The sequence below is a fragment of the Ovis canadensis genome, chromosome 10, assembly GCF_042477335.2.
Source record: "Ovis canadensis isolate MfBH-ARS-UI-01 breed Bighorn chromosome 10, ARS-UI_OviCan_v2, whole genome shotgun sequence".
NCBI lineage: Eukaryota > Metazoa > Chordata > Mammalia > Artiodactyla > Bovidae > Ovis > Ovis canadensis.
Genome location: NC_091254.1, coordinates 64903848 through 64915955, shown reverse-complemented (window position 1 = coordinate 64915955; position 12108 = coordinate 64903848). Strand labels below are relative to the sequence as shown.

Sequence of the window (12108 nt, the reverse complement as noted above, 5' to 3'; positions counted from 1 at the left end):
AAAAAGTTGGCTTAAAGTTCAAAATTCAGAAAACAAAGATCATGGCATCTGGTCCCATCACTTCATGGCAAATATATGGGGAAACAGTGGAAACAGTGTCAGACTTTATTTTTTGGGGCTCCAAAATCACTGCAGATGGTGACTGCAGCCATGAAATTAAAAGATGTTAGCTCCTTGGAAGAAAAGTTATGACCAACCTAGACAGCATATTCAAAAGCAGAGACATTCCTTTGCCAACAAAGATCCATCTAGTCAAAGCCATGGTTTTTCCAGTAGTCATATATGGGTGTGAGAGTTGGACTATAAAGAAAACTGAGTGCCACTGAATTGATGCTTTTGAACTGTGGTGTTGAAGAAGACTCTTGAGAGTCCCTTGGACTGCAAGGAGATCCAACCAGTCCATCATAAAGGAAATCAGTCCTGAAAATTCATTGGAAGGACTGATGCTGAAGCTGAAACTCCAAAACTTTGTCCACTTGATGCGAAGAACTGACTCACTGGATAGACCCTGATTCTGAGAAAGATTGAAGGCAGGAGGCGAAGGGTATGACAGAGGATGAGATGGTTGGATGGCATCACCGACTCAGTGGATATGAGTTTGAGTTCACTCCGGGAGTTGGTGATGGACAGGGAGGCCTGGTGTGCTGCAGTCCCTGGGGTCACAAAGAGTTGGATATGACTGAGCAACTGAACTGAACCAGAAATCAGCAGGAAGGAAAGTGTGAGGGATGCAGGTCAGAGGGGTCTGCCTCCTAGGGTACTGAGAATGGATGAGGGCAGAGAATGGAAGCAAACGGAGGGTAATCAGCATATCATATACCTAGTCTCTGATTCTTCATAGGGACCAGGTAAGTGGCAGTTATATATTGTTGTTCAGATGGCATGAGTATACTTAAGACCAGATTTGTAAATAAAGCAGTCATGCCTTATGAGTACTGACAAAATTTACCACTTTCCAAGAGGCCCTTGGGATAGCAGATAAAAGACAGAGTTTAGAGCAAGAGAAAGGGAGTCTGAGATCTTGTGCTGTTGCTGCGGGTGCTGCTAAGTCGCTCCAGTCGTGTCCGACTCTGCGCGACCCCATAGACAGTAGCCCACCAGGCTCCTCCATCCCTGGGATTCTCCAGGCAAGAACACTGGAGTGAGTTGCCATTTCCTTCTCCAATGAATGAAAGTGAAAAGTGATAGTGAAGTTGCTCAGTCATGTCCGACTCTTCGTGACCCCATGGACTGTAGCCCACCAGCCTCCTCTGTCCATGGGATTCTCCAGGCAAGAGTACTGGAGTGGGGTGCCATCGGCTTCTCCAAGATTTTGTGCTGGTGTTCAGCTGTCTACTAGCTGTGTGACTTTGGGCAAGTGAGGGCAACCTCTCTTGAGTCTCAGCTTCCTTCTCTACAGAATGGAAATAACATTGTTTTTAGGGGTAAATGTAACCAACTCAGTTGAAGAATTTTGTATCATTCTATACAAGTCTATAACAAGAACTCATTTTATTACATGTAAAACTTTCTTTCTACCACATGGTGGAATTAAAATCACAATCAGATTATTCTGTAAATACCTTTGAATATTTTTTATTTGTTAAGATGCTCTGGAAATAGAAAAATTTAAATTTTATTTACATATTCAGTTATTCCCTAATTCTTCAGAAATATCTTTTGGGGCTGGCAAGTAGTCAGAGATTGTGGTTTTAGAGAGAGATGAGGTTTGATTTGAAATTAGATCACCTCTCTTTTCTAAGATTAATGAGGGAATTGCTTAGCTTTGGAGATTATTACTATGGTTATTTGATATAAGTTATAGGCTGATAGATTTGGACTTGATATTAGAGATAACTTTCTAGCCAGTAGAATTGATTAACTATGGAATAATACTTTGGCCAGCTGATGTGAAGAGCTGACTCATTGGAAAAGACCCTGATGCCGGGAAAGACTGAAGGCCAAAAGAGAAAGGGCAGCAGAGGATGAGATGGTTAAATAGCATCACCAACTCAATGGACATGAATCTGAGCAAAATCTGGGAGATAGTAAAGGACAGGGGCACATAGCATACTGCAAAGAGTAGGACACACCTTAGCAATTGAACAAAAATGAACTGTTAATATTAAAGGAGACTTTGATGAGTTTTATTTACTGTAAAAATGCAAATAATGCAGAACAGCACAAAGAAGAAAGTAAAGTTACAAATCTCAATAGCTTGAGATTTAAAACATCTTAAACATCCTCTTACAATCTCTAATTATACTGTACATGCTGTTGTGTAATGATTTTTTATTAAAATATTTATAGAGTATTGGACATTTTTGCATGCCAATAAATATCTCAATGCTCTCATTTTTAAGGGTTGTATAGTATAGTCCACTGTGTTCATACTCACTGGGTAGGGGTAAAAAAAGATGCTTATTTAAAAAGAATAACAATATTGTCATGAAATATCATTTCAATTCTAAGATTTGAGTACCTCTAATAGTAGTAGTGCAAGTAAGTCAGTGAGATTTTTTGTGGTTTCTTCTCTCCCAACAGTGTTAGTGTGGATACCAATGCTTAAATGGCAGCTCACTTTCTCTTGCAAGTTTAGACTAAGGAGGAGTTACTTGTTCTCTAACTTTGAAGCAAACTGTCTTCCTAATGGGTGACAATATGGGAGAGCAGAGGCAGCTGCAATTAAACAGCTCTATACAGTGCCCAATTCCCAAGTGGCTCAGTGCTACAGAATGCACCTGCCAATGCAGGAGATGCGGGTTTGATCCCTGCGTCGTGAACATCCCCTGGAGAAGGAAATGGCAACCCACTCCAGTATTGTTGCCTGGAAAATCCCATGGACAGAGGAACAGTCCATGGTGTCACAGAGTTGAACACAACTGAGTGATTGAATACGTATGTATAGTTCCCATGGTGTGCAATTTTAAGATTCTCTCTCTGGTAGGATATGTTAGTGAATTCTAAGAGACTTGTATGGATTAGAAAATGGATGAAAATATTTAGTCCAAGCCCTTTCTACCTCCTTGACAAATAATTAGAAGGGCTTTTGATCTTATTATTATAGAACTGCCCTATGCAGTTTTGCTTATTAACCAGCAAAGATGATCTCCTTATCTCTTGTGTAAGGGTTACTCAGTTACTCATTTGTATCTGGTAGGCAACACTTTGGGAGGCCATTCCTAGATTATGTATATTTTAGTTGCAAAATATCTTTGGACCTTAACTTCTCTAGTGTCTTGGCCTTGTCATGAAAATGTTTCAATTGTATAGAAATCATCTGTTTGTCCTTATTTGACAGTCACACTTGTTACAATTCCCTTTGTTTGGTATGTCATGCTGTTCCTCATTAAGAAGTATTGGGAAATCTACATGAAGTACCCTAGATACACAGATGTATCTTTGTGTACATCCTGAAGGTCAGACTGACCCCTGTTTTCACTGCAGGTTTTTGAGATGGATATTTCTAAACAGTTACATGCCTATGAGGTGGAGTATCACGTGCTACAGGATGAACTTCAAGAATCTTCCTATGCTTGCGAGGAGAGCGAGCCCATGGAGAAGCTGGAGAGGGCCAACAGCCAACTGAAAAGACAAAACATGGACCTTCTAGAAAAATTACAGGTAAAGAGATGACGATTTGACCATAAAAGCTGTTGAGTGCCTCCTCTCCTGCATAGAACCACCCCAGGAAGGATAGATCTGTGGTATAGATTGAGCCATTGCTGACTGTTGACCTGTGTGTCAGATTGTGTCCAAGTGCCCTGGGGGCTACAAGAGCACAGGCTGATTTAAGTATCAGTTGGGAGAGAAAATCTCCTCTCACAAAATAATTAAATGGCAGTTCAGAGCAGAATCTGATTCGAAACTTACTGGGTTTTGAATGTTTGGTTTAAGTTCAAGTTGGGAGGGATTGACTAGAGGAAACTGGGAAAGCTCTGGAGGTCTTGGGGCTTGAGCTGGACTCTAGAGGCTTGGTGGGAGGAATGAGTGAGGAGTGGGGAGTGTTGAAAGCTAGATAATATGGCAGAACTTAGAGGAAACTTAAATCCTCTTAAGATTTACATTGGGGAGAAGTGGGGTAAACATGATGGAGGCGGATTTGTAAATAACTTTCAAGGTCAAGAAGAAGAACACAGCTTTAATCATGTTGAGAGAGAAATCTCTCAAAATTTTTGAACAATACTTTAGGAAGATCAGTCTGGAAAAACCTTGATGAGGACAGATTAGAATGGGGAGAGAAGGTAGGGAGACCAGCTAGCAATTATTTGTAGAAATCTGATTGGGGAAGATGAGAACTGTCTAGAGTAAAACTCACAGAAATGGAAAGGAGAAAATTGAATGAAAACAGGTAACATGTAATCCTTGCCATGAAGAAATTTGCAGCTGATAGCTTAATGTGTTGATCTCCAAAGAAGATTTAGCCAGGGCCCAGGCTTGATCCTTCAGGAGCTTTTGTATACCAGTTTTATTAAAGTGAAAAAGGGACAGAGAAAGCTTCTGACATAGACATCAGAAGGGGGCCTGAGAATGCCGCCCTTATTAGTTTCAGCAAGGGAGTTATATACTTTTTCAATTGGTTATTACAGTAAATCGAAAGAATGTCTCAAGGTTGTAAAGTTCCTACCAGATCCACTCCCACAATTTACATTTTAAGATAACAGGATTGGAGCTAACAATAGAAAGAAAGGTCTTACCAAACCCACTCCCATAATATGCATCTTAAAATAGCAAGATTAGTCAGAAGGTTCTTGTTAAGGAGAAACATGTCCTGAGCAAGATACATTGTTATATTGGCTAAGACAAAGCAATGTAGAAAAAAACTTTCCGTTCCTCCCTTTCTCCTTGAGAGCCTCAGACCCCTTTCTCCTTCTCTAAGGCCTAGGACCCTTCTTCCTCAAGGGTCCTGGACTCCTTATCAACCTGCCTAAGGATGAGCTCTCTCACAGTTACTTCAAAATATAAGTTCAGTTCAGTTCAGTCGCTCAGTCCTGTTCGACTCTCTGCGACCCCATGAATCACAGCACGCCAGGCCTCCCGGTACATCACCAACTCCCAGAGTTCACTCAGACTCACGTCCATCAAGTCAGTGATGCCATCCAGCCATCTCATCCTCTGTTGTCCCCTTCTCCTCCTGCCCCCAATCCCTCCCAGCATCAGAGTCTTTTCCAATGAGTCAACTCTTCACATGAGGTGGCCAAAGTACTGGAGTTTCAGCTTTAGCATCATTCCCTCCAAAGAAATCCCAGGGTTGATCTCCATCAGAATGAACTGGTTGGATCCCCTTGCAGTCCAAGGGACTCTCAAGAGTCTTCTTCAACACCACAGTTCAAACGCATCAATTCTTTGGTGCTCAGCCGCCTTCACAGTCCAACTCTCACATCCGTACACGACCACAGGAAAAACCATATCCTTGACTAGACGGACCTTAGTTGGTAAAGTAATGTCCCTGCTTTTGAATATGCTATCTAGGTTGGTCATAACTTTTCTTCCAAGGAGTAAGCATATTTTAATTTCATGGCTGCAGTCACCATCTGCAGTGATTTTGGAGCCCCCAAAAATAAAGTCTGACTCTGTTTCCACTGTTTCCCCATCTATTTCCCATGAAGTGATGGGACTGGATGCCATAATCTTCGTTTTCTGAATGTTGAGCTTTAGGCCAACTTTTTCACTCTCCTCTTTCACTTTCATCAAGAGGCTTTTTAGTTCCTCTTCACTTTCTGCCATAAGGGTGGTGTCATCTGCATGTCTTAGGTTATTGATATTTCTCCCGGCAATCTTGATTCCAGCTTGTGCTTCTTCCAGCCCAGCGTTTCTCATGATGTACTCTGCATAGAAGTTAAATAAGCAGGGTGACAATATACAGCCTTGACATACTCCTTTTCCTATTTGAAACCAGTCTGTTGTTCCATGTCCAGTTCTAACTGTTGCTTCCTGACCTGCATACAGATTTCTCAAGAGGCAGGTCAGGTCGTCTGGTATTCCCATCCCTTTCAGAATTTTCCACAGTTTATTGTGATCCACACAGTCAAAGGCTTTGGCATAGTCAATAAAGCAGAAATAGATGTTTTTCTGGAACTCTCTTGCTTTTTCCATGATCCAGCGGATGCTGGCAATTTGATCTCTGGTTCCCTCTGCCTTTTTGAAAGCCAGCTTGAAAATCAGGAAGTTCACAGTTCACGTATTGCTGAAGCCTGACTTGGAGAATTTTGAGCATTACTTTACTAGCTTGTGAGATGAGTGCAATTGTGCGGTAGTTTGAGCATTCTTTGACATTGCCTTTCTTTGGGACTAGAATGAAAACTGACCTTTTCCAGTCTTGTGGCCACTGCTGAGTTTTCCAAATTTGTTGGCATATTGAGTGCAGCACTTTCACAGCATCATCTTTCAGGATTTGAAATAGTTCAACTGGAATTCCATCACCTCCACTAGCTTTGTTAGTAGTGATGCTTTCTAAGGCCCACTTGACTTCACATTCCAGGATGTCTGGCTCTAGATGAGCGATCACACCATCGTGATTATCTGTGTCAAGAAGATCTTTTTTGTACAGTTCTTCTGTGTATTCTTGCCATCTCTTCTTAATATCTTCTGCTTCTATTAGGTCCATAGCATTTCTGTCCTTTATTGAGCCCATCTTTGCATGAAATGTTCCCTTGGTATCTCTAATTTTCTCTTCAAGATCTCTTTAGAATATAAACTATGTATTTATTTATCAGTGCACTCTTACAAATGTGATAAGTGATTTAGTGTAAAGTAATATTGCACATCTGTAACCTATATGGGGCCTCTCCAGGTGGTGAAAATGATGACATTTGCAGGTAAGGGTGGAGAAGACAATGGCACCCCACTCCAGTACTCTTGCCTGAAAAATCCCATGGATGGAGAAGCCTGGTAGGCTGTAGTCCATGGGGTCACTAAGAGTCGGACACGACTGAGCGACTTCACTTTGACTTTTCACTTTCATGCTTTGGAGAAGGAAATGGCAACCCATTCCAGTATTCTTGCCTGGAGAATCCCAGGGATGAGGGAGCCTGGTGGGCTGCCGTCTATGGGGTCGCACAGAGTCGGACATGACTGAAGCAACTTAGCAGCAGCAGTAGCAGCAATATTGCACATCTGTAACCTATATGAAGTATGCTGTAACCTATATGAAGTATCCAAGCCTCAAGGAGTGGGGTTTCCATGTGATCAGAGGAGTGGGAGGTGAGAAAGTAAAGCTTCCAGGGAGCCAAGAGGTAGAGGGTAGGGAGTGTGGGGAGAGGGATTCTGAGTTACAGCTTAAGTACCCAATGGCTCCTTGGTTTCTGCTTACCTGTCACTTTGTCAACACTGCATTTCTCCAAAGTAGGGAACACTAAAACCCTGTTTTGATGTGTGGTAACTCCTCTGAAGGATAGCTAGGAGAGTAATAGTTTAGAAATGAGGGGTTCCTAGAGTAACTGCTCCCCAAGAAGAAACACTGGCCTCCTTCATTTCATCTATATTAGCTCTGGCCCATAGAACATTTTATGTCTTTTTCTATTCAAAACAATGCCAACAATGTTGTATTAGTGCATTGCTAAAGATCATTTTTTAAACAAGATTTGTAAATAAATTCATCCATACCGTTTTTCTACATTCCACATATAAGCAATATTATGTGATACTTGTTTGTGCTCTTTCAAACTGACTTCACTCTGTATGACTGTCTCGAGATCCATCCACATCTCTGCAAATGGTACTATTTCGTTCCTTTTTGTGGCATTGTGTATAGGTGCCACATCTTCTTTATCCTTTCCTCTGCTGATGAACATCTAGGTTGCTTCCATGTTCTGGCTATTGTGAATAGTGTGCAATGAACATTGGGTTGTATGTATCTTTTTGAATTATGGTTTTCACTGGATATATGCCCAGGAGTCGGATTGATGGATCATATGGAGGCTCTATTTTTCAGTGTTTTAAGGAACCTGTATACTGTTTTCCATAGTGCCTGTACCAATTTACATTCCCACCAACAGTGTGGGAGGGTTCCATTTTCTCCATATCTTCTCTAGCATTTATTTACCAAATTATATCTTTGTTTGAGGTGTTAATTATATGAAAGTGAAAGTTGCTCAGTTGTGTCTGACTCTGTGACCCCATGGACTGTAGCTCCTCTGTCCATGGAATTCTCTAGGCAAGAATACCACAGTGGGTAGCCTGTCCCTTCTCCAGGGGATCTTCCAGACCCAGGAATTGAACCGGAGTCTCCTGCATTGCAGGCGGATTCTTTACCAGCTTAGCTGCCAGGGAAGCCCTCCGGCATTTATTGTTTGTAGATTTTGTGTGTGTGTGTGTGTGTGTGTGTGCGTGTGTGCGCGTTCTCGCGATGGATACCAAGGTGGAGGAGGGGGAGGGGGATGAACTGGGAGATTGGGATTGACATGTATACACTATGGGTACTGTGTACAAAATAGATAACTACTGAGAACCTACTGTATAGCACAGGGAACCCTACTCAGTGCTCTGTGGTGACCTAAATGGGAAGGAAATCCAAAAACAGAGGGGATTTATGTATATGTATAACTGATTCACTTTACAGCAGAAACTAACATAACCTTGTAAAGCAACTATACTCCAATAAAAATTTTTTTAAAAAGAAACAACAGTGTCTATTTTCAGAAAGAAAAATAAACAGGCTATTGTCCTTTATTACTAGGATGTTTCAGTGATGATTATTTGAACATTTCTTTATTTAGGGAAAGTGGGTTTGCACCTACTTTATGTTATTATGGTTTTTATTAATGGTTACAAATTTTTTCATTCGCAGTTCAATGTTGTCATCCCCTCTGGTCCCCAAGTTATGTGGGCACATCCAACACCTGTAAAAACTGATAAGATCCCACGTATGTGTTGAGCAAACCCTGTATTTCCACTCAGAGGGCAAAATACCCTCTTTTAACACCTTAGGGCAGTGTCAGGAATCTCCTGTTTTTCCCTGTCAGATCCCAGTCACTCGAGCAGAAGACCTGTGTGTGGAGTGAGTGCCCTCACTCCTGAGGGATGATGATTTAATATTGCATTTTTGGTGTATTCAGTGAAATGAGGTATATTTTGTTAGAACTCTAGTTATATTTTTGAGAACCATAAAAAATCGCCATGTCATGGATGGTTTCAGAGTATTTGCTTCCTATACTAAGATGTACTAAGTAATATGATATGATTAACTAATATATATAAGTTCTGACTGCTGCTGTGATAATGAACCAAAACCTTCAGATTTTTGATTTGGCGGATTTTGTGTTTCTGTTTTGGCCCCAAACAGATAGCTCATGCTAAAATTCAGACCTTGGAGTCCAACCTGGAAAATCTTTTAACCAGAGAGACCAAAATGAAGTCTTTGATCCGGACTCTGGAACAGGAGAAGATGGCTTATCAGAAGGCAGTGGAGCAGATCTGGAAGCTGCTGCCTGCAGATATTCTAGCCAACTGCGAACCACTGCTGAGAGACTTAAACTGCAACCCTAACAACAAAGCCAAGACAGGAAACAAGCCATGAAGACTTGCCACCTCAGCAGGACATGACCATTCAAGGATGCTACAGTCTGGAGGAGTCTGCATGCTGCTGGCCCAGCGCTGGCCACCAGAGCTGACAATCACTGAATCAGCTGTGAGCCCGTCAGAGCCAGTGGCCCTTGCTGTCCTCAGAGCATGCCAGTTCTAAACCATTGTACATATATAGACTGTTTTTTGCTGTCCTTGTTGACTATGTACATATATATAAAATGGACTTGAAGAGTTCATGCTTTCAGATAAAAGTAGATGCATATTTACAGCAATTTTTTTAAAAAAGAAATCAAAACTTCATGAAATCCACAACAAAGGGAAGTTAGAATGAAGTTCCCCTTGGACACATGTGACATCTGTTTGTCTTTGTAGTGAAACAAAGCTAGACCATCTTTGTATATTGAAATATACTTGAAAAAAATGAATGTATTTTTTTCTCCAAAGAATGGCATGTTTCACGCAGTGGTGGAGAGGTGGAAACATTTGTGTAACTTTATGTGCATCTGTCTTAAAATTTACTGACATTATATATATATGAGGAAAATGACTGATTGCCAGTAAATCTCCTCTGAGTTTTTCAGGAAAGTAGGGGCCTTCCCCTGCTGCCTGCTTTGTGCCAATGAGCATGTCGCATCTACATGCATTTTGAGTCTGGTCAGGCATTACTTTAGTTGTATGTAAGGAGGAAACAAGACAGTGGCTGAGTCTGCCCATCCAGCTCAAGGTGAAAGAGAACATTACTAATTTTCTAGTAAATTAGACCAGCGTTTTGTTAAACTAAACATGTCAGTCCTTAAAAATTAATTTAGGACCTAAAGTGTCTAGCCCTGGAGTAGGAAATGGCAACCCACTCCAGTATTCTTGCCTGGAAAATCTCATGGCCTGAGGAGCCTGGCCGACTACAGTCCATGGGGTCACAAAGAGTCGGACATGGCTGAGCGACTGAGCATACGTAAATTGTCAAGATTAACTTTCTACCTTTTTATTGAAATTTGTCCTGAATGAACTACTTGGTGCCATAGTTAGTGACAAGGATTTGCCATTTCCCACTAAAATGTGGGAACTCTTGTCTTAGTTCTCTCTACCTTAAATGGAGGGTAAGGAAATGCAATTATGATTGGTTTTCTAAAGATGAGATACTGTGTTGAGATACTTTTTTTTTTGTCAATTGACAGGTCTGATAAGGTTGTAATCATCCTCCCCTTCCACATGAGCGTTTATGAGAACTGTGGAGTGTTTAAAACAAACTTGAAATCCATGGGAAGGGAAGGAGAAAGCCTTTCTAAAACCTACAGTTCTGCATTTGGACTCCTGACTTTCTCAGTCTACAGAGAGATTATAAGAAGACATTCATGCATGCTGGGTGAATGGAAGGAAAGGGATTTTTAACTTACACATGGAATTTCTCCATTTCAGAGATGATTCTATGACAGTGCCTCGGAAAGTGGATGCAGCAATTTTGCCTTTCCAAACAATATTTTTCATCACTGCTTTTTGCAGTACTTGTATTATCAGTGATGGATTATCTGGGATAATTTTCTTCAAAGGGAGTTTGTTATATACAAGCTACAATGTATTACAGAGTAGAAAAGTAAAGCTCTAAAAGTTTCAGAAACGTTTGATGAATGGATAAGGATCTGAACATCCTCTCTCACCCCACAACCGACCAGCTACTCAGTGGAATGTAGTGTAGTGTAGTAAATGTAATGTTACAATCAGCACGCCCTCTCATCCAGGCAGTTTCTCAGAAGAAAATGAAGTCTTACTAGTAAAGTTAATGTAATTTCTAGATTCTAGAAAATGCTGACCTAATCAGTTGGGGCCACCAACTGTTTTGTTGCTTGGATTTCCCTCAGATTTCTCTATTTGTAGGAGAGGTATTTTCTTATGAGGAATATGATAAATATCATTGGTTACTGTCTGGTGATGAAAATTACCTGGTGTGTATGATACACAGGTGGTAGCCAGGGAACCTTCAAGTTGGGAAAAGAAACTTTTTCTTTCAGTTGTTTGGTTTAAATTTTATTCTGGATCTTCACAGTCAATGTTATCAGTTGTATTATGGTGTTCAGGGCTTGCCTTGGATGCAATATTTCTTTTGAAAATGAATTTTCTTTTTACTTTGTGATCTTTTAAATGTTGCACCAATTATGCTTCATGCATTGTTACATCTTCATTTGGCTAATGTAATGTCTAGTTCATTTCCAATAAATACATTGCTGCCTGTTTCCTTGACTTATTGGTTTTACCTTTGTAATAAGAGAGAAGACCTTGGTTAGAGTCCTTTACAAAATCTGCATGGGTTGGATTGTTGCTACTTAAAATTTGTTCACTGATAATTCTTTGAATCAGAGACAACAAAGATAATTGTTAGAAACATTTATGAAAGTACATTCAGTTCAGTTCAGTTCAGTCACTCAGTTGTGCCTGACTCTTTGGGACCCCATGGACTGCAGCACACCAGGCCTCCCTGTCCATCACCAACTCTCGAAGTTTACTCAAACTCATGTCCATCGAGTAGGTGATGCCATCCAGCCATCTCATCCTCTGTCATCCCCTTCTCCTCCTGCCTTCAATCTTTCTCAGCATCAGGGTCTTTTCCAG

General features: G+C 40.9%; 1 protein-coding gene across 12 annotated transcripts in view; it reads left to right on the top strand.

Annotated features, from left to right (window-relative positions):
- Positions 1–11739, top strand: part of TBC1D4 (TBC1 domain family member 4) — a 221185-nt gene extending 209446 nt beyond the window's left edge. For all 12 annotated transcript variants that reach the window (XM_069601757.1, XM_069601756.1, XM_069601760.1 and 9 more), the window contains 2 exons: positions 3427–3603; positions 9263–11739. In XM_069601757.1, the coding sequence (XP_069457858.1) occupies positions 3427–3603; positions 9263–9496 (411 nt within the window). In that variant the 3' untranslated portion in view covers positions 9497–11739. The remainder of the gene's footprint in view (positions 1–3426; positions 3604–9262) is intronic.
- The last annotated feature ends 369 nt before the right edge of the window (positions 11740–12108 follow it).